The sequence below is a fragment of the Phaethon aethereus genome (assembly GCF_964289735.1).
Source record: "Phaethon aethereus genome assembly, chromosome: 5".
In the NCBI taxonomy this organism is placed as follows: domain Eukaryota; kingdom Metazoa; phylum Chordata; class Aves; order Phaethontiformes; family Phaethontidae; genus Phaethon; species Phaethon aethereus.
Genome location: NC_138579.1, coordinates 53,387,541 through 53,411,041, shown reverse-complemented (window position 1 = coordinate 53,411,041; position 23,501 = coordinate 53,387,541). Strand labels below are relative to the sequence as shown.

At 42.0% G+C, this 23,501-nt stretch overlaps 1 protein-coding gene across 3 annotated transcripts in view; it reads left to right on the top strand.

Annotated features, from left to right (window-relative positions):
• Window positions 1-5,639: 5,639 nt before the first annotated feature.
• The window catches only part of TOLLIP (toll interacting protein), a gene marked incomplete at its 5' end in the record, with an annotated part of 32,596 nt that continues 14,734 nt past the window's right edge, over window positions 5,640-23,501 (top strand). For 2 of the 3 annotated variants that reach the window (XM_081999875.1, XM_081999873.1), the window contains 2 exons: window positions 5,640-5,672; window positions 12,904-13,053. In XM_081999875.1, coding sequence (XP_081856001.1) covers window positions 5,640-5,672; window positions 12,904-13,053 — 183 coding nt within the window. The remainder of the gene's footprint in view (window positions 5,673-12,903; window positions 13,054-23,501) is intronic. The other variant, XM_081999874.1, reaches the window with a different exon arrangement.

The window sequence follows — 23,501 nt, the reverse complement described above, 5'->3', positions numbered from 1 at the left end:
GAGCAATGTAGTCTTGAACAAGACAACTGGGGATCGAGTGGGAGAGAAAGAATTTCTGCCCGTTAGTATGAATGTGGGGAATTGTACCTTACCTGAACTAGCAGGAAATGTTTATGTTGAGCAGAGATTCACATTTGCACTGCTTGCAAAATATGAGATCAAATAGGAAATGTATAAACAAATTGACTATGAAGTATTTGGAAGAAATCTGAAAAAAAAATTGGCTTGTTAGTATTACTCTAAAATAATATCCTTAACTTCTTGAAGGAAGTTGTCACTTCTTCCTGTGTGATTTCACGCTTAGTTTTCATAGTTTCTCTTCTTCCACGTCTTAATTTTTATTTTGGTGAGGGGAAGTTTGGTGATTGGACAAAAACAGTTCCTTTGTTTTTCTACATATTTATTTTCTTTTCTGAGAAAAAAAAAAAAGAAAAAGCAAAGCAAAGAAAAAGCAAAGCAAAGAGAAAAGAAACAAAAGAGAAAAGAGCAAAGAAAAAATGAAGCAAATACATGGAAAATATACAGCATATGAGCAGGATTTCTACAATATCTACTCACAAACTGGGATAGTACTAGGTAGAAATATGGATATCATAACTAAGAATGCTGCATGTCCTCCTTCGGTGAGACTAGAATGCCAAAATTTAAGTTGCCTTAGTCTTTATTTTCAAATAATGACTTCTGAATTCTGTCTTTTTAAAAATGAGGCAGCAGGGAATTCTATTTGAAAAATAATGTAGATAAAAAAGGATAATCTGATTCAATAAAAAAGATGTGATTTAATTTGCTAGACTTCTCTCTAGAGAAGAGAGCAACTTCCTTTTAAACAAACAAACAAACATGTTGATTTATTCACAATTACTATGGGTAGGTATTTTTGCCAATCAAATGTAACAGGTATACATTGTAGAACAACTTCAGGGGGAGTTGAGAGGATGCAACTCAATAAAAACAAACAGGTCACCTCACGTAGGCAAGAATAATGAACTACAAAAACATAAGGTGAGGAAGGACAAGCTGAGTAACAGCACAGCAGAAAAAGATTTGGACGTTAACATAGATCATAGGCTGAACACGAGTAAACAATGTTATGCTGCTGTAAAAAAGGCAAACTCTTACTGCAATTTATAGCCAGTGTTATCACCTACAAAACATTTAGTAATTCTTCAGTTCTCCTTAGAGCTGTCTGTGCCCCAGCTGGGATGCTGTGTGCAATTTTGGACACTTCAAGGAAGGTATGGTCCTATTGGGGAAAAAAACAGAGGAAGACAACAAAAATCATCAGGCTTCATAAAAGTATACTTATAAGGAAAGGCTGAAGGCATTGCATTTAGACTGATATTCATCTGAACAGCTGAAATTCAGAGAAAAGGAAACTAAGAGGTAAAACAATAGCAGTTTTCAAATACATAAACCGTAATTTCAGAGGAACAAGCTGTTTTCTGCGTCTGTTGTGGACAGGACAGAGACATTTTGCTCTCATAGCTGTTTGCTCATCTCTTTTGAAGTGCTGTCTGGAAATCGACATGTTACCCAAATAACACTAAATACAGTCTTTGCATCACTACAGTTTTTCTGGTGCATTAAAAATACACTTAAGAAATACAATTTGGGAAAGCATGGCAGGATAGGAGAAAAGGGAAAAAATCTTCCTATGATTGTAGATCATTCTCCTCCTCTGAAGCAGCTGCTGTCTGAAATCGTTTTCAAAGAACCTTCTCCTCACCTCTGTGCTGAATGAGCCCACAGAAAAACCTGGCATGAGCTTGATTTGAAGTGAAATAACTCCCATTTTGTAGTGGACTGTGTGGTGAAGATGTAGTTATAAAATAAATAATGATTCAGCTCTAACTTTCAATTTTGTCCATATTAAGTTGCTCAACCAGCTGTTGAAGCCAATAGAATTTGCTTTTCCTCTGTTGGAAAGCTATTTTGAGTGCAGCGTGACTGAAGAACAGCCATTTATTAGCTGCTTGACAGTGCTCTTGGTTTTTCTGCTAGAATCCCCTGCAATTGCTTGAACAACACTTTTGCCAATATTCATCTAGGTCAATCAGTAGCTATAACGCTGGGGTATGAAATTATGCTGTGGTTGAGATGGTGGTAAGTTGCCTGCTGTTTAACATCTCTGTTTCATGATCTAGTGTCAGGAGGGATGCAATGCTTATTTTGAGCTTCAGTTTGCATTTAGTTCTTTCTCTCTTCAGTCTGTTCAATTGAATTCACTTGTAGTTTCAGTGCAGTATGCATCCAGGCTGAAATTCCTGGGTAATGTTGTTGTGTGCTGTTACAGGGTTGCCATGTTCCATGTTGGAGCTATCTTTCCTTCATGATGAGGGATGTAATCCTTCTGCATCCCAACTGGACTGTGAGGATTAATTAAAATTTGCAGTGCACTGCAAGTATCTTGCATGCTATTGAAGTGGATATAATTGTTTGTTACAGCCAGTCTGAATGCCACCTGGGATTTCCATGTTATTGCACATCACCAAGCTTTAGCTGGTACCATGAACAAAAGATTAGCATTGCACTCTGTTACGTATTTGGTGCTGTATCCAGCACCTATGTAAGGCTGCATACGTCCTAAGAAGCTGTGCTCAGCACACTAGGACTCCAAGGGCTTTTCTGTAGCTTGAAGCCTGCAACATCCCTTTCCTTCTTCTGCACTTCTACTCTGGTATGAGCTGGATCCACAGGGCAGCAGATCCCTTTGGCCTTCTCCACTGTCACCCTTGCCTGCTATTAAATTCAAGTCAGCTTTGAGAGGCTGTGTAAGAAATGACAGTGGAATTGGGCTCCACATTTTGGAAAAGATGCTTTATCCCATGCAACAGAATTGTACCTTTGTGTGGCATCTAAAGTCCTAAGGGACATGGTGAAAAGGGCTGATCTTGCCTGAGACAGGCCCAAGTCAGTGATGTGAGTGATGGATGGCCATCCCACAATATTCTTGGGCTTACAACAAATCTGTAGGAAGCAAAATTAAACAGAAAAATGTAGGAAATGAAGCAGAGTGTCAAAGCAAAAGATAGAATGGAGAGGAGATGCAAAAGGGGTAGAAGCAAAGGAAAAAAGGGGCAGAATTGGGTAGGGGAGGTTCTGGGAGGGATGGATAAAGAACTGGGAAGAACAGAGAAGAAATTGGGAATCAGAATGAAAGAATAATACATGAGAAATTGACGTCTAAACTTTTATTACAAAATAAATGCAATTTATTGTCATTATAGCTTCTTCAATTATCTTTCAACCCTTTTTTAATGATGCCCATATGTTGCAAATAACAGGGTTTTATGACTTTTGTTCTCTCACCTTTCCCATGGCTTACATTCCCACTTTAATTACTACACTGACATCAGATGCTTCGTCTAATGTTTTTGCACCAGTGCTCCCTATTTGTGGTGATATTGCACTTGGGGAAACAAAAACACCTGTCTCTCCTGGTCGAAGGCTACTTGCTGTTCTAGTGGATGTCCACCAGATGGCAAAGCCGGTATTTTTGTAGAGTTTCCAGGCCACCTTCAGATACTCACTTACTCTAGGGAGAGTGGGGGCTTGTTTAACAGATCCTTTACTGCATAGACTAAAGATGGTGATTAAAAACAAGCGATTAGATTCTATGGGGATTTCTTGGGAAAAATAATAAACGAGGAAAATAAAAGATGCAGTTAGAAAATTCTGATGCTGTCAGGAAGGTGTAAATGTTCACTCTAGCCACTGCGTATCGCTGTATGAGGAAAAGAAACCTCAAGAATCTCTGAGTTACTACTTTTTTTCTGTTGCTATAAATTTTATCGAGACAATAATGTTTTCTCATGTCTAATCTCTTTGAAACTGTTGTGATTAGACCAGGTCTTAGAATGAAATCCATGGTAAGTAAAACTGTTGTAGCTGTCCATGACTTACGTAAAACTAATTTCCTAGCTTGTGTGGTTATAGACATAAGAATAACAATGAAGCTTGTCAACACTCTCTTTCCTCCAACCTGCCCTCATGATGTCAAGACTGTAATTAAGGAGATAGGCACTGATCTTCTTCCCTTATGTCTATGGGGTTTACCTACTATTTTAACCATGTTGGCTCAAGAAACTTCCATCATTTAATCACTGAAACTCAGTTGCAGATATATACAATACGAAGAAATGGGGAGTTTCCTGAAAAAGAAAAAGAAATCTGGATAGCATTTGTTATAAACTAACATCAACTGTATCAGTCCAAAAACGTTGTACAGACAGGGCACATATAAGATGCTGAATGTTCTTAACCACTTAGGTTAATTTTACATTGCATAGCCCCTTCATATAGTGCACTGTCTCAGCTGAAAGGCTGGGAGGCAATGACAAAAACCTACTTTACTTTCCTCCAAGAAACCTAACCCCTTCTCCCAGCAAAAAACTCCTATGTCAAGAGACTGTTCAGAGACTTAAACTAAAAAAAAAAAAAAAGTGTGTGTGTGAATTTACCCTTCTTTTTTAAAGAAAAAATCCATGTCTTTCCAGGTTTGGTTTCTTTTCTAGTGGTAGGAACAAAGGAAGGATGATTTGCTTCTTTAATGGTTTTGTAGGTTGACCTGAATTCTGCTTCCAGCAGAGGAACTGTATATAAGGCTAGGAAGGAACGACCGTTACAGCCTGGCTTTTCAGCTGTCATCAACTATATTTGTTCAATGGCTCCCGATCAATTATATCCTGTAGTACCCATTTTTCTGAGTATCAAGACACAAGCAAAAAGACGAGGCCATTCCCACTCCAAGTAGATGTCAGGGTAGCATGGAAAAAAAAAGCTGGCGCTATATTTGGAGCGTTCCTAATTGCACTGTTCTATTTCCAGCCGCTGAAATTTGTGCTAGAATTTTAATTAAGGGCTAAATTCATGCAGCAGATCCTAACAACAGGAAACAGTTATGTTCTTTAAATAGGCTTTGAAATTATCAGATTTTATCTCCCAAAGCAGCACTCACATGAATACTAAAGCCGCTTTTGTTCTTCTGGACAGGGCTGCAATTGCCCAGCAAGCTGAAGGAGGTCACGGGCTCCACTTTGGAAAACCACTAACACCGGGCCAGCTATCCAGAGCACAGGCTGGGCAAAGCCTGTCGTTCCTTAAACACACCGCACCCACTAGCAGAAAACCCAGCAGGGAGCGCTCCACGGCCTCCCACGCAAAACCTGTGCCCACGTCTCTGCGTGGGAGGGGGCAGTTTGCCCCAGGACTGCCCCAAGATGTCGGCCCCGAGACTTCGCACAAACCGCGGCGCCCCCTAGCGACTGCAGCGTCCGCTGCAGCGCGCCGCTCCATTGCGGCGGCCGCAGAGCAGAAGGGCGCATGCGTAAAGTGACACCGCGCTTCCCGCTCCTTCCGTCCCAGTAGAACGATAGGCGCATGCGGAACAGGGAGGGGGTGCGCTGTGTGCCCGGCTTCCTTCCCTTGGCGCATGCGCATGGCGCGGCTTTGGAAACCGCCAGAAGGGGCGGGGGAGGAATGCAGTGCTGCAGGCGCGCGCGGCGCTGGGGGCGGGGCTGGGGTCAGCTGATGTAGGAGCCTCGCGCTGAGTGACGGTTAGCGGCGGCTGTTGCAGCAGTAACGGTAGCGGCGGTGGCCTGGCGGGGCGGAGGGCAGGGTCTCGGCCCGGGGAAGGCGCTATGGCGACCACCGTCACTACTCAGCGGGGCCCGGTGAGTGCTGCCGGGTGAGGATCAGCCGCAGGGGCCTCTGAAGGTTGTCTCCTGTTAATTCTTGCGACTGTACCGCGTTGGGCTGGTGAGGCCTGGCTTGGACCCTTCTGGGTTTCGGCTTCTGTCCTTCTTCTCCTCGGCCCGGCTCCTGCCAGTGGGCCTCGGTGGGAGGGTGACTCACCCTTCTTGTCTCCCTGCCTCCCTCCCTTCTCCCGCTCGCGGCCCGTGGCAGAGAGGAGAGAAAAGACCTCTCTTCTCCAGTCTGTCGCGATACGGGGGTGGGGACGGGGAAAGAAAAGTCTGCCTCTTCTGGCTCTCCGCCTTGCGAAGAGGCTTTGGGAAAGGGGAGGGGAAAGTCCCTCCTATCTGTGTGTAGGGCTTGAAGAGGCTATTCTGCCCGTTCTTTGCCTAAGGGCCTTCCGCAGGAGGGAACGGCTTAAACTAAACCAGAGCTAAACCTCTTGGACTTTAAAGCAGAGTAAAGCTTTGTGTTTTCATGGTTGGGCTGGGCAGATTCAGGTAGCCGTCTCTGAAATTGCCACCTGAAAGCTGGAACGTGAAACGTGCTGAAAGTCGCATTCAGTGGTAGTATGTAGGCGTGTGTGTTGGGAGGGAGGAACTGAGCAATCTTAAAACCAATTTAAGATTTAAAACCAACTCTCCTGGGAGTTAGTGTTGATAGTTTATTGAGAGTGTGTCTAGTTTTACCCTGGAATAATCTTACCTCACATCGGGATGTTCTACTTATGGTGTATAGCTGTGGTATAACATTAGCTCTCGATATGTGTGCTGTTCCTATCTGTTCCTCCTGTCTGGAAGGATCTCGTAGTAACTGACAATACAATTGTTGCTCTGAGGGTGAAGTAAGATTTTCTTAAACAATCAATTTAAAATGCTGTATTTTATTTCCTAGAAACAGCTACTTTTTTTGCAGTGTCTGTGCAGCCTTGGTGAAAAGCTGGAGTGAATTATTAAACTGCTAATCTTGAAAAACTGCATCACTGTCTGTTGTTACCTCATGACAGTAACATTATATGGTCATCAATTTAGTTCCTTTAAAATGCTTCATTCGTCTGGTCTTCCAGAATAGATTCTTTTTACAATGGATTGTGATGATGGTTCTGTTGTTGGAATGAAAGTTTGAAGTGGAGAATTAAGGTAAAAAGAGTGAATTAAGGTTTTTGTTCTCTGTTGATGGTATCATGAAAAGACAAGGACTGCTGTTCTGGTTCTGAAATCTGTGGTGAATTAGGTAGTTGCTATCCCCAAAGACTTGGTGTTTGAGAATTGATGATGTGATTGCACCCAAATAGAATTCTGACAATATGTAACAGGTTTTACTCAGAAAATACTATAAACATCTTTTTTTCTTAGGTGTTCCTAACATTGTTGTGTATGTTTCTCTTCCTTGTCTTAAGCATTTTAGAGATTTGAATGTTTTCAAATGAAAAATAACTTATGCAATATTAAGCTGCCATTTACACAGCTGAGGATGCTGATAGGTACATTCCAGTCTTTCTCTCTAGAGCACAAGGTAGAATACTACTTGTTTCTATATATACAACTGCATTACAAATGGATAGCCACTAAATGGTGCTAAAGGATCGGGAAACATTTTCTCTTTAGTGCTGCAGAGAAGAGTTCTGTCTCTTTCTGTTTGAGCAGGTGGGAAAATATTCAAGACTGTTTCATGCAGGTAAGAAAATAAAGAATGCTGCTATGGTCTTGCCAGTCTTATTCTTATACTTGTGCTTTCTAGTTTGTGGCAATGCTTGGCAATGCTTATTTGGTGAGTAATTAAAACTTCTGCTTGCTGTTATTTCAGATGAAACGGGACTGGAATTCATCCTGTTTGCTACTGGTAAATATTCTGCTAGAACACAGATTTCTTTGGCTGTTTTCAGGATGTTATGGAATTAGCAACGTTTTGTGATACTTTGAAAACAAAACAGCTTTTGAAATCTAAACTACAGCTGAATATATAAGGGCTGCTAAATGATACCTTTTCCAAGTAAGAGGTATTAATGAAAAGTTTGACCAGGCTTCAGCTTAAGTCTGACAGACCAAAACCTTGTATTTGTGATTCCTTAGCTAGCCATGCACGCACAAAATTAATCTCCGTGGTTATTCACCAGGCTGGCAAATATGTCAGGTCCTCCAAAATTAGATCAAGTACTAAGCTAGGACTGCTTAGATTTCTGCTTCTAATTTCCCTAATAAACCCTACTCTGATGATTTGAAACCTTATAATGGGCAGGCTATATTTATGATTACTTCTCTGTTCTTGTCCTAATACTGTCATTTAACTATGTAAGTCTTGTCTCTGATTTTACTTCAAGTTTTGTTCTGAGACTCTTCAAAAGTCTTTGGTATTGTTTTCTGAACAAAAGTGACAAAGAAGCAATTCCTGTTTGCATTGTCCAGTATTGATATATGTTATACTGTCACATGACCGATTTTGAATACAAAGTCCCATCACCAAAATAATTGTGTTGATAATTCTGGATATAATTGAGTATTTTATTAGATATTTTGTTTCTTACTGGAATGTGGATATAGGTAGTATTAAAATCCTGCTCTGTGAAGGTGGACATTTCATAGACACGTGTTGTTGCAATCAATTTGGATTTCATTACATACTTAGCAGGAATTCAAATTACTGTTGTAGTGAAGAAGGGAATCTTTTTTTGTTTGTAATCAATGGTTCGTATTGATTTCTTATTCGGTAAGACCAAACTTTTTTTCTTTATTAGTTGTGCTTTTGCACTGTGGAATGTATTTTGCGAATAGTTTAAATGTTAATGTCTTAGATTTGTTTATTTAGTATTATTTTATTTATTTAATTTTGTTTATTATTATTTAGATGTGCTGGGAAAATCCAGAGGCAATAGCTTCTGGCAAAATACTTAGTCAAGACTAGATATATGTGGTGTAATTGGGGGAAATGGAAAATGCTATTAAGGTGATGACTGTAGAATCATAAAGCCTTTATAGGTAGAGATATGGGAGCAATGGAAATGACAAAGTAGATGTGAGATTTCTGTCAACAGGAAAAAAAATAATAAGAACAGGAGAAGAAATGTCTGGTACCTTGCAGTCTATAACACTGTTTTTTTTTTCATTTTGGTGACATTTAAAAAACCAAACCAACAAACGTAAAAAAACCCTCCAACCCCAAAACACCAAACAGCAAAAATCTGTAAATGTAATAAACTTAATTGCTGTTATATTCTTTCCTTTGTCCATCTCTAAATTGAAATTCTGAAGTAGAGCCTTTGACTACAATTCTACAGGAGTTCAGCTGGGGAGGTGTCATGCTATAATTTGCGTTCTATAGGCGCATCGAATAGTTCAGGGTAGAAAGGATGTCAGGAGGCCATGTAGTCCAACCTCTTGCTAAAAATGTGGTCAATTTTTAATTCAGACCAGGTTGCTCAGGGCTTTGTCCATCAGGATCTTCAAAACCTCTAAGGTGAGAGTTTTTGCAATCTTCCTGGACAATTTCTTCCTATCTGTTGTTGTCCCTGTGGTGAATTTTTTCCCCTCCTTATTTCATGTCAAACCCTGCCCTGTTTCACTTTGACAATTCAGATCTCCTTTCTTCTTGCCTTGCGTCTCAGAAGAGAACCTGGCTCTGTTTTCTTAGTGACCTCCTCATAGGTACTGGAAAGCTGCTATGAGGTGCATCCTAAGTTTCTTCTGCTCTAAACAAATACTCAGCCTGTCCTCACAAGTCTTGTGCTACAGCACTTTTCATGGGCCATCTTGAGGGATTTTTGCTGGGCTCACTCAAGTTTATCATTTTTCCTGTACTGCTGGGCCCCAAATGGGTTGCAGTATTCCAGATGTGGTATAATGAGTGCTGAGTGAAAGGAAACAATTGCTTTCCTCAGCCTACTGGCTGGGTTTTTGTTGATCCAGTGTAGTATGCTGTTAGGTTTATTGTTGCGAGAGTGCTCTGCTCATTCATGTTTAGCTTGCTCTCCATCAGGACCTGCACGTTTTTCTCTGTAGAGCTGCAGCCCTGCCAGTTGTTCTCTAGTTTGTACTGTTGCCAGGGATTTTTCTATCCAAATTACAGGACTTTGCACTTGTTGAATTTCATGAGATTCCTGCCAGTCAGTTCTTCTGTCTCTCTGGTTGTTGGTCCTGTCCTCAAGTTAGTCTCAGTACAGACCTCTAAGAAACTTTGCTCTCAGCTGACCTCCAATGTCATTAACCACTGAGCTTCAACTTCTGAGCTCAGTGACCCAGACAGTTTTTCATCCATTCACCCATTTGGATTCTAATGACCCAGCTTTGATACCTACTGCTCTCTCCTTATTCACAGATTCTAGTAATTTTATTATAGAAGGCAGTTGGCTTTTAAAAAGCTTATCAGGCTTTTTTTTTTTTAACCCTTGGTAAAGGCTGGCTACTTCTGGTCCCTAGTTTTATGTTTGTGTGTCTAGAAATGGCTTCCAGAAGGACTTGATATATGAATTTCTTTGCAACTGTTGTCTTCTGAATTGTAGATCTATCATAGCACTGTCATATTGTTGTCTTGCTTGAAAAGAGAGTTCTAGTAAAATTCAAATGTTAAATGGAATTTTTTGTTCTCCAGTTAATGGCAGAATGGGGTTGAATTTCACATTCTTCCTTAAATATTGTTATAGCAGAGAGAAGTACATTTATTGTTAAGTGGGTGTTGAGTAGGATCAGTGTTACAAGCTTGTCACTTATGTTGTCCTTGCTTTAAAAACAAACTGCGGTTGAACTCTGGTTATGTAACTTTGTATTTTTGATTCAGGTTTGGAGGTGGCAATTATGGGCCTGCTTTTAAATGCTTTGAGGAGGACATAAATTAGCCTATTTTCTTTACAGATAAAAAGATTGCACACTACTCATTTGTCTCTATCAATGTGGAATCAACTGATAATTAGCATAAGAACTTCCAGAGTAATGTATCTTCCTCAATAAGCATCTCTCCTAGGTATTTTACTCAATATATCACCAGGATTTGCATACGAGATCTTAGAGCAGAATACTTAAGATGGCAGCATATGCATTTCCTGTTCCCCACTCTTCCTTTTGGAGGGGTTTACCAGTCGGATCTTTTGATAATTTAGTTGCACTAGCTGTTTTTGGTTTCTGTGTATGTCTGCTCTGCAATTCCAGGATAATAATGTAGCTTTGTTTGAGACTAACTGAATGACCTAAAATCAACTTTAGAAGCTTTAAGAAAACTTTGGTCTCCCTTACACATTTTGTTTGTCCCTTTTGGACTTCGGTACAGAGACTAGTTTATATGTTTTATTTTGGAACTGTATTTGGATGACTTAAAATTTTAAAAGTGAAAGATATTATTAGACTTCTCACTTGTTTTGAGTGAATTAAGCTTTCCAATGCCCATGTTAAGACAGCTGAGACAAAATATACTATCCTGTTTTCTGAGAAGTTGACAGAGGGAGCTTGCACATGTGAGAATGTAATTTCAGGGCTGCAGCCACCGCTTCTGACTGTGGGAAATCTTTGATGTCTATTCTTTGAGATGCTAACAATACCAGATTTGAAAATTCCTGAAGGTCAAGGGTTGGAGGGACCTGCTGTGTTGTAAATGCCATTGCCTTGCTAATTCTGGTGCCATTTCAAATCTTTCCTAAATTGATTATTTTTTATTTTAAAATTAACTCCTTTTTTTATAGCATGTATTCTAAGGAGAAGGCTGTTACAAGACTCTGTCTAATTTCCAGCCTAACGTAAATATGTTTTCTTTTAATATTAGCACTACCTTTTAGCATAGTCTTCTCCCTCTTTGCCCCCGTTTTTCTCCCTGCTTTTTAAAGCTTAAGCTTCTTAGGATCTTAAGTGTCAAATTTTAAGATGCTTGTAAGCAAAACTGATTTCCTCTTTTGCCTCCCCCTGAGCAGCCTAGCAGCAGGCATTCAGTACTTCCTACTTAGTTTTTTGATAAACTTCCTTTCTGGCATGTAACACCTACTGTTGCCAGGATCCTGAGGCTCTCAGGCAGAAATTGCAGCTCTTGCCAAATCCCATTTTGTCTGACTTTTGCTATCTCCAAGATGCAACCTTGGCACGTAAGTGCTGTCTGATCTTCAAAAGCTATGTCCTAGAGGCCTGTTAACTTCTCAAAGTATGTTCTGTAGGCATGCATCTGTCATATATACAATTGAGTAATCTGGCCTGGGATAGCAACATAAGAAACTGAATTGTCTTTTGTGTTGATGTGGTGGACAGTTCTGTAATAAATATGTAAGCAACTCTATAGGCAACAGAAATAACTGCAGCTTAATTATGAATTTTCTATGCCACTTTATGTGCTGTTTAAAATCTATTATTATATTATGATTGTTACTTTTATGTGATGATCTCTCTAAATATGTTATTGATAATGTTCACTGAGCATTTGAAACCTAGAAAAAACCTGAGTTGTTGAATTTACAGTAATAGAAATGACAAGTAATAGGTAGAAACTTTCCCTTCTCTTACCATAAAGCTAACAGAAGGTACATGGTAACTGCCGATTCATATCAGCACCTGTGAAGGAGTTCCTCTAAGATTTTTCCACTTTGCATTTTTCATCACGGTTCTTTCTTGTGATAGACCAGATCTTGAATTTCTCCATTAATGTTTTGCATATTGTGGGATTTTTGTCCCCAAATTGTCCCTAAAGGTAGTTGCAGGCCGGCCATGTTTAACATTGGAAAAACATTAGGGCATCTTTGTTATGGTGAAGAATTCTTGGCTGTGTTAAAGGATTTGGTTCATAGGAAACATCTTTATGGTCTATCTTGAAGGTGACTGCGAAAGTGACCCTTTCAAATGAAGGCAGGGTGGTGCTATGTCTTGTCATAGGAATGACTGGATGCAATATGAATGATGAATAAGTGAAAGAGCTGGCTGCCATCAGATGTCATGTGAATGGGATGTAAAACTTGGTAGCTCTGACTATTGTATGGACTATTTAAATGTTTAGTTGCAGAACAGCATTGGCTCTGTGTGTCCTACTTTTTTCAGAGGCTTATGTTGGAAACGTGTTTTTGAAAGGGAGTATGAGAATATTGTCTCCATGAGTTGGCAGTTTCGTCATTTAATTAGTTCTTTGTTCATGCTGTCAAAACTAGATTCTCCTGAATGTTTTTGCTAAGCTTTTCTTTGATTTATTTATTCTCTCTTTCATTGTGAAAGTGGAAGACTGAAATTTTTGAAGTTTTATTTTCTTTTCTTCAAGGTATATGTTGGTGAACTTCCTCAAGATTTTCTTCGCATTACCCCAACCCAACAGCAACAGCAAATCCAGCTGGATGCCCAGGCAGCTCAGCAGCTACAGTATGGAGGACCAATGGGTACGGTGGGCAGACTCAGCATTACTGTAGTACAGGTATAAATTCTACCATCTTTGTACAGTTAAGTAATTGTAATTAATGCAATTAATCTTTTTTGATCAGTGGCCACAAAAAGGTTTTGTGTTGGAATTTGAGTGACTAAATTACTTGTATACAGGGAGTGAGTAATTCTAAAAGTTTTTGTAGCTTCATGTTTCTGTACATCAGCATTTTTTCCCATTTCATAGCTGCATGGTGCAGCAATTTCCTATAAGCCTTGCTATTATAGCACATAATCAAATAAACTCACTTTTTTTTACAGTGAACAGGTTTCTCTGAAAACTTCTGTTAAGAATGCTTCCTGTAGAAATGCTTAATATTGGAAGACATTGCCAATTTTGAGAATATTGTAGGGAACTGCAGTTGCCTTACATATTTTTCCTTAAGTGACTGCTCTGTTCCATCCCTGTTTCCTCTAATGCATTTGCTGGTTTTTCCTAGTGCTTTTTGCAGGCATTCTAATCACAAGTGCCCAGTCCTTGTTCTTTGTTTTGTGCTTCCCCTTTTCCCTTGTTACCCTTTCTTTCAACTCTTGGCAGTACTGTATTACTGCATTCATTGTCTATAAGATTTCAGGTTTTAAAACTTGTCTGTCAACACAATTCTGTTTATCTACATTAGCATAGCAGGTGTCCTTCATATTAACATAAGACACCTATCTATTTACAAGTGCTGTTTTCGGGTCATTCTCTGGGAAAAATACGAGAGAGGTATTTAGCCTCCGATTTATTACCAAGCCTGGAATAGTACATGTTTGGCTACAGCTTCCATGGTGAGGTCCTTATTGGGGAGTAAACCTATATAGAAGGTCTCAGGAAAAGAGGCATTGATCTTTCCCTTTCAATGTCCTTTACTGGTCAGTTTGCTCCTTCACAGCCAATATCTTTCCTCTGAAAACTGGGAGTAATACTTTTTCAAAGTTTATTACTTTTAAGGTCTTGCACCCATTGCTTGCACTCAGTTGCAGCCCTCTTTCTAGTTCTGAGGAGTTTCCCAGTCTGTGTTCAGAGTGTGTAAGATTGGAAGCTTCTTCTGCAACTTTGAACAGAGAAAAATGTTACCACTTTCAGAGCATAGTGGAAGAACCTTTAGTGTAACTTTTTTCCAGAGCTAGGAATAGATGATTCAGGTTAACCTGCAGACCTATAAGAAAACAAAACATTTATCAAACAACATGTCATGTCTGTCTTAACTCTCTAGCAGTTTCTAGCAACTTGTATGCTACTCCATAGGTTGTTCATCTTTGGCTATTTGCTTGGACAGCTTCAAGTGCTGTTTGTCACAGGATGTTGATTCAATCAGTATAGATGGTAGAGGTTCCTGGAGCAGATAAGGGGGCAGACAGTACAGTGTTCAAGAAGGAGTTTTGCATCTCTCTTTGAGTGGCTACATACAGAAACATCTAGATTCCTGTTTGGATAGGTGAACTGATGGAGATGATACTGGTCTTTATCTGGTTCAATCCTCACTTATTTTTAGGTGCTTATGCAGACAAGAAAAAAATACTTATCTTGCTTGAAGAATAAAACCTAATGGCTGTTTTTGATGCCTTGCTTGTAACTAACCACTTGTTATAGAATCATGATGGCTGAGGTTAGAGGGGACCTCTGGCATTTATTTTGTCCAAGCCTTATCCAACCTCTACTCTCCCCAGGCCAGTCTCTTAATCCAGGTATAAAGAGGATGTTATATACAAGGAAAGGCTGAGAGAGCTGGGGAACAGTCTTGGAGGGAATCTTATCAATGAGTAGTCCCTGCCATCAGGTATTTATGAAGATGGCTAGGCTCTTTCCAGTGCTATTAGAGGAAAGACCAGAGGTGCAGAGAGCACAAATTGAAAAACAGCAAAATCTATTTAAATATATGAAAAACATTTTTACTGTGAGAGTTGTCAAACATCAGAACAGGTTGCCCAAAGGGATTGTGGAGCTTCCATCCATGGAGACACTCGAAACTTGCCTGAGCATTTTACCTTGCTTTGAGTGGGGAACTTGGACTAGCCAATCTCTAGGGGTCCCATCCAACATCATCCATTCTGTGATTCTTTGAAATCCTTAATTGTGTTAGTGGCCATTTGCTGGACTCATTCAAGCATGGCTGTGTCTTCTACTGGGCGGCTCAGAACTAAAGAGGACAGTACTCAAGATACGGTCTCCCCAGTGCTGAGTAGAAGGGATTCTCTTATTATGCTTTTCCTAATGCAGCCCAGGATGCTGTCTGTTGTCTTTGCTGCAAAGGTGCATTGCTGGCTTATTTTCAACTTGGTGTCCACCAAGACCCTCAGGTCCTTCCCTGCAAAGCTGCTCTCCAACCAGTTGGCCCACAGCCTGTAGTGGTGCATGTGGGCAGAATGTTGCATTTTCATTTGTTGAAATTTGAGATTCCTGTCTGCGCACTTCTTCAGCCTGTCAAGGTCCTTCTGAATGGCAATACAACCCTATGGTGACCCAGGGGATAGTGTTCTATACCTGTCTGAGAGTTTATGCAAGAATGCTGTGGGAATCTTGGCTGTGTATTGAGGCATGTGGCATTCTGCATAGGAGACTTACCATGACATAGTTGAACTGCGGAACATGAAAATCTGGTTGAAGTCATTTGTATTTAATTATGTGTTGACAAAGTATATAGAGCAGCATGCCTTAATTCTGTTACTAATACACTGGTGGAAGATCAGAAAATGTTTTTGGGAAGGTGATTGACTGCTTTTTTTCCTTGCAGATATATAGGAATGGTGGTGAGTTTGTCTAAGCACAGTTGATTGTGCCCTTTTAAATTACTAGACAGACAATTTATATGCTCTTACTTCCTTTGATGAAGTTTTATGGTAAACTGCTTAATTTCAGGGCTTCAGAGTCTAGAGAGCACATAATTTAGGTGCCAATTTTCCTACTTTATTTGTTAAGCCCACATTTACAAGGAACAGTTTGAGACATTTCTCACCAGCTCTAATGTATGAGTTACTGAACCAACATATGCCCTGAAGGAGAAAAGGGCTTTCCAGGCCAGAGCTGAAGCCATTGTGACTAAATCTTATGCAAATCTCAACTGTTCCATTTCTTTAAATGTCCTGTATGTGGGAGTCTGCCGGAGTGGGAGGTGATCCCGGAGTAATGATGAGTCCCAATGTGGGTATGGTCATTCTCCTTTATTTTAGCAAAGTACACAGCTTTTATAGGTTAACATACTGTCCACGCGCCAGACATCGCCGCCCATTGGTTACAAGCATCTGATCACGCACTGTCCACGCGCCCCTCACACAGTCAGGATTGCTGCTTGCAGGTGTCCCTGTTTTTCTTGCTGCTTCTTAGCTGTTTACCACAGCTCCCTCTTCTCAAGGCCGAGCCGTGCAGATATCCAGCTGTTTACCAGCTTCTCAGTGCCGCAGCTCCTTCTCCTTAAGGTCGAGCCGTGCAGCTCAATGCCACAGCTCCTTCTCCTTAAGGTCGAGCCGTGCAGAGTGATCCCAACATCTCCCCCTTTTTGTTTTTATATAAACAAAACCGGATGGATCATTCACAACCCAAGGACTGTGAGAAAGATGGACCATCTGTACACTCTTGTATCATCCTGTGCCGTGAACTCAGCCCAGCAGTTGGTAGGTGCCAGCTTTATGTGGGCGTCCCCACGGAGGCAACGATGGCCTTGCCGTACACCGGCCCACTGCCCTTCGGGAAATCCCAGTATTACACATTTGTAGAGGAACGAGTTTCAACACATGTGGCCAGCGAGTGTCAGAACTCACCTCAGTTGTCACCTTTTAACACAGGGAGCCTATGGCGTATGCACCCACTGGCCAGACGTGCTGCACGCGCCACAGCCATCCCGTCTATTGGTTCGTAGGCTTTGTTCACACGGCATCTTACCATAATCCAGCAGTCACATATCAACTGTGCTTAAATTAATAGCAGAATATTACAAGGCAAACAATTCTAGTTGTACTACTCCTAGCGATGGAAAAAGCATTTGTACAAAACTATGAAAACCAATATTGTATCTTACTAAAGGATTTGTAGTTATAGAGCGCCTTGCCCTAAAAGCTTTCCATGTTTCTCTCATGATACTGCTAATTTCAGTGTGATTTATCCATACATTTTCTTTTGGCTGAGATGGCATCCAGATTGCGATGACACCTGATAGTGTCAAGATGTGTCTGACGATGACGATGGTGACTGTTCCACCCATGGTTTTAACCATTTTGCGGGTACCCAATGATTTCCAGAGTCTGTAATGACACAAGCATAACCTCGTCCCCAGGTTAGCAGTTGAAAAGGTCCTTTCTCCTTCCACAAATAATTTAACATATATAAGGCCTTATTCGAACGTTCTTAGGGTAATGTGGTAGCCTCTCCCCCTTTTTGTTTTGAGCATGTTTATCTAACAAAGCTCATTCATTGGGTGTGTAAGATACTCATTTGAGTTATTAGCTAGCCAAGCATTCTTTACTACCTTTTGAACCATTCCTTGTAGAGAATGCAATAAAAACAGTACAATAAGCATTAGTATTAAGATAACAAGTACTATAACAACTGTCCCTTTTACTAAGTAACCATCTGCTTTAGGCCCAAACTTGACAGCCATGATTCGGGGCCTAGTGAACTTGCCTGTAACCTGTCCGTTAAGTCCTTCAGGTTTCGCAATTGTTGAGTTACCGACTGTGATGTATCTGTTAAATTCATACAACACATGCCATCAAACTCCTCACACCTGTGCCCTTGGGCCAAAAGTAGGAAGTTGATAGCTGCCCTATTTTGCAATGTTACATGCCTTATTGAGTCAGTTTCCATAAACAAAGCACTGAGTGCTGCAGAAGTAGCATTGATTTGTTTCGCTAGCCAACATCCCAATTTATTTAAAGTGGTTAAGCCTTGGGCAGCAGCAACCCCAGGGGCAAGGAAAGAGGCTAGTATGGTTTTGTCTGCAGTCCAAAAATCCAATTGGTCATTGCGCCCTTCCTGATATTTTCAAATCTGTTGTCTTATTCTATGCCGTCGGGTAAGGTTCAATATCATAGAAGTGTTGGGAGTTAGCAATGTCAGGCGCCCCAATGTGCAAGGACCACCTCTCAAACAGGAGGGAACACCTTGCCATGCACGATCACCACAAATCAAAAATATTCCTTTAGGGAGTCTTATTGGGACAATAGTAGAGCACGAGATGTTGCTTGTTGTATAATTACACCAATTAAAATATAAACAGGTAGGGGCTGTAATGCATCCTAAAATATCCAACTCCTGCGGTTCCAACAACTCCTGTGGTCCATGTGCCATCCATCTATCCCACTTACCAACCAAGCATGTTGTAAACGGATTCTCAGCAGTGGATATAGATAAGCAAGGTGGCCTTGGCCCGTTTGATTAGCTAGTGTAACCCAGATATTTTTTCTTGGTTGAACGGAAAACCATGCCTGAACCTGGCATATCAAACACGTGACTATCAGACTCACGAAAAACTTTCTTCTGCTTGTGGAGAGAGGTGCGCTCGGCATGGTCGAAGCCATCAACTTGGAACCCATCTCACTCCGCTATCTGTAAGAATACAAGCATAGCCTCGACCAGTCATTTTTAACTCTGCAGGTCCTTTCCATTCTCCAGTGACCACATCTTTATACTGTACTAAAATTCTTTCCCCAGTCTGGGACACCCCAGATCGTAGACTTGAATCATGAATCACCATTGGAAGGTCTTCCCTGTCTCCCGTAAAACGCAAATAATTTAACACATACACCGCCTTTGCAAGTCATTCTGTCGTGTCCAGCACGCTTTCCCCTTTTTGTTTTTGCAAAAGCGCTTTCAATGTTTGATGTGCCCGCTCCACGATAGCTTGCCCTGTAGGGGAATGAGGAATCCCTGTAATATGTCGAATGCCCCAAAGCTGACAGAAGTGGGAAAATTTTTGAGACACATACGCAGGCCCATTATCCGTTTTGATCTGTAAAGGAACTCCTAAGGGCATAATAGCAGCATGCATTTGCTTGATAACATGTCGCGCTGTTTCTCCGCCTTGTGCGGTAGCCCAAATGGCATGCGAAAAGGTGTCTATTGAGAATGCGAGACAACATTAACAGCCTCTTGAGACCATTTTTCGAATACCCAAAGGACTGCCCGAAGTTCCATAGTTTGTAAAGAATCTCCACACACCCCAGGTAACAGTTGATGTTTCCCTTTGTCATTTTCCTGCCAAGTGGCAGCCGCTCTATGGGATTTGCATCCTGCGTCGGTAAAGACTGTCATCCCGTTCACTGGGGTCTCTGATCGCATAGGCATTTCTTCAAACTGTTGATTAGCCAACAGTGACAATAATCCATCGGACGGGTAGCTATTTGTAATGCGTCTTAAAAAATTGCGATCTGAAACTCCGGAGAACTGACCAACAACCAATCTAAGTACTTTTGAGATATAGGAACATAAATTATTACAGGTTCTAATCCAGATATTTCTACAATTCTTTGTCTTCCCTTAATAATGAGTTGTGCAAATAATTCATATCTGGTGACCCCTGTTTTTCTGGGTTGATAGGAGAGAAAAACCCATTCCAATACTTTCAAACTGTTTGCCGTATTTCCTAACTGCACGATCAATCCTAGTGGATGTTGCTGTTGCCCTCCTAAATTAACTATCATAAGCGAGATACTCTCAGTAGGTGAACATCTGTGAGCATAGGCTGTTGCTATCTTCTCAGTAATCTTCTGCAAAACTTGGTGTTGATCCTCGTGCAGTTGACGTCACTCTGGAGCCTCCACTGAAGACCCCAGGAGTGGCATCAATGGCCTCAGATCATCATTAGTAATTCCGCAAATATTGCAAACCCACTGTATATCCCCCATTAATTTTTGGACATCAGAAAGATTTTCTATTTTCGAATTAATCTTTATTTTTTGTGGGCGGACCACTCCCCTGGTAATAATCCAGCCCAAATATTGCCATGGTCCCTTCTTTTGAATTTTTTTTTTTTTCCGGTGCTATTTTTAAACCCCATTTTCCTAAATAGTGCTCTAAGTGCTGTAAAATGTGGTCTGCATTCAATTGTGTCCCTGATATTAATATATCATCCATATAATGATACATTATTAAATCTGGATACTTTTTCCGCACCGGCTCTAGAGCCCATGCCACAAATGTCTGACACATCGTAGGTGAATTTTTCATTCCTTGTGGTAATACTACCCAATGATACCTCTTTGCTGGCTCTCCTTTATTTACTGGTGGTACCGTAAAGGCAAACTTCTTTGCATCCTCAGCTGCTAAGGGAATGGTAAAAAAGCAATTGAAATATACTCTTTGATTCCCTGCAAAAGAAATGATACATTTGTGACAATAATTACAACGACATAGAATGAACCCACAACACCATTTTACAAATATGGCATATTGAAGTTCTTGTTCTTGAACGTCCAGGGAGTGCCGCTGAGACAGTCAACAAGCCATCATTCCGCATACAAAAGAGTGAAAGCGTCAGCTGGCGGTACATCGGAGTTGACTGCGTCCGTGGGACGTGTGACAGGATCTTCTGGTCTTACTGCCGGCCGTACCAACCTGGCCGGTAGCCACTTCGCTCCATTCCCTCCCCCTCTGCCAAGGCCTCTTGTCTCATGCCTCACCAATGTTGGGCAGGGTCGTATCTTGACTTGGGGGAAGGATCACCCCAGGCAGCCCCCTCCTGTTGCGCCACGGGCGACCAGCGCTCATGTTCCGGGTCAGGAGGCGGGGGCCAAGGAGGACTCGTCATCTCCGTTGGTTGCGTTAGCGGGGGGGGCAGGGGTGTGAGGGGGGGGCGGGCGGGGGTCACTTGTTCTTATCATCCCCAGCTCAGCCTCCCTTCTCTCCCAGGGCTGTGGCAGCGGCAGCTGCTGCCACCGCTGTCCGCTCTGATTTTATCGCCTTTATAGAGTCTCTGACTAATCGCCAGGTTGTTAACACTTTCATAGCCGTATGATCCCCTTTAGAGGCTGCCTCAAACACCAATTTCCCTGCTTTCTCCCAGGTAGGTAACTCAAAAGCTGTTGCAGCGTCTGCTGCTAGCCCCTGGCTCTTCAAAACAGTCTCGAATAGCAATCGCCACGTTGTTGCTAGCTCCGCTGCTTTCCCATCTCCTTTCGAGACTCGCCCCGTTGATCTTTCACACGGGCACACAGGGGAACCTTGAGTACATTGTTCTGGGCAACGTTGTCCCGTCTTGCCCTCACATACATCATCGTAGATCTGTTTCTCTGACTTATCTAATGCAGCCGGTTCACCTGGTGCATCTGGCACCTCAGGAGGTGCAGTCAGAGTCACTGAAGGTCCTGGACCCTCTGACTCGGTTAAAAAGGGATTGGTTGAAGGCAGTTTAACAGCCTCTTCCATATCAGCTGCAGCTTTTCTCTCTGCCTTTAAGGCTTTTAATGTGGTCAGTATCAACTTCCATGCTGTCACTAACTCTGCAGCAGTTTTATCTCCGTTCCCAATATGTTCCTATAACATTTTTCCTATCTCCTCCCACGTCTCTGCCTTAAACGCCACAGACAGATTGGGGGGGTACCCTTTTTGGCACCAAATTAGAAGCCTTCTAAGTGTATATTCATCATATTTCAGTCCTCTCTTAGAGAGCATATGTGGCAGGAGTCTGACCATCGCCCCTTCTTCATGCGATGCATTCTGCCTTTAGTTCTTTTAATGTCTCTAGGATCAACCTCCAGAGTGCAGAAACTTTACACTGTCTTTGTTGCCTGTGCTGACTTCCTCCCACAGTGCTGCACCAATTCCTTCCCAGATCGGATCTCAAAAGCCTCACTTACTGAGGGAATTAGTCCTTTTTGCCGCGCCCATACCAATAATCTTTTTAGGCTGGCTTCCTCATACTATTCACCTCTCTTGGAGAGGATATGTTGGAGGAGCTTAACCACTGCTTCTTCCTCTTTTGTTAGCGTGGACCCCATCTCCTCCCCAGCCACTCACCTGATCAGGGCGAGATTCCAACAGTTTCCTCGGTTGCGCAAGCGACTTCCAGGCACCGGGGCAGTGCCTGCTATGGCTGGCTTCCGCACCCCCTTTGCTGTCTCTGCTGTCTTGCTCGAACCCCGATGACTTCCGCTTTTTCTGGAGAAGGCGACATTCTTGACGAAAGCGGGGAGCATAGATTATCTGGCTCTTTCGTCCCCGAATCCTGCTCAACTTTATCACGCAACTCAGCTACAGTCTTACACGTAGACCCCGTCACCCCTTTCACAGCAGGTAGCCCAAAGAACCGCGCGATCGGCCCCACCTTGGCTTCCCCGTTTTTCGCTTTCTCTGGCATCAGACCTGGAGTTAGCATCTGAGCAGCCGCACATGCAACTTCTCGTTCCGCTTTCATAGCCTTTAAAGTTTCTATCATGTCTCTCCACAGTTCTCTCACAGACTTTATTTCCTTTTCCAGCTTTTCATCTCCTTCAATAAGTTTCTGCCACATTTGTTCTCCTAACTCTCACCACTCCGTTATTGAAAACAATGTGCGAGCGTCCTTAAAATGTCCCAAGCACTGTCCTAATTTAATCAGCTTAGTAAGCTGTTTCACTGTTGTCTCGATCCCTCTCTTAGAGAGTATGCCTGCGAGCAACGAAGCAGCTGCCTCACTCTCCATGATGGCAGCTCACCCTCTGGGAGGCAGTTAGCTAGACTGCTCCGTATCTGTCCCCACGCTTGAGGATTACAGTACCTCTCCCAGTCGCTTGTTTCCCACTCCCCTTCTCTCGCTGCGCTTACCGCAGTCACGAAGAATTGTAGCACGTAACCATCCTCTGCTACCAGATGCCGGAGTGGGAGGCGATCCCGGAGTAATGATGAGTCCCAATGTGGGTATGGTCATTCTCCTTTATTTTAGCAAAGTACACAGCTTTTATAGGTTAACATACTGTCCACGCGCCAGACATCGCCGCCCATTGGTTACAAGCATCTGATCACGCACTGTCCACGCGCCCCTCACACAGTCAGGATTGCTGCTTGCAGGTGTCCCTGTTTTTCTTGCTTCTTCTTAGCTGTTTACCACAGCTCCCTCTTCTCAAGGCCGAGCCGTGCAGATATCCAGCTGTTTACCAGCTTCTCAATGCCGCAGCTCCTTCTCCTTAAGGTCGAGCCGTGCAGCTCAATGCCACAGCTCCTTCTCCTTAAGGTCGAGCCGTGCAGAGTGATCCCAACAGGAGTCATCCTAGACACCATATTTTGTCACTTGTCTTTCTAGGAAAAGAACTATAGACTGCTTAGTCCTGGTCAGACAAACAGCATGTCCAAAAAGTCTGATTTCTATTTTGGCATAGCTATGCAACAGTCCTCAGTGTTGTGTTCAGGACTTTCATCAACTTGTTTTGTTCTATTTCTCTAACATTACAGGACAATTAAGTTGGATTCTTCTGATTCTATACAGCATCTGTTTTTATAGTAACATAGAACTCAAGTTGCCCACTGAATTAAGTAATATCAAATGCACACAC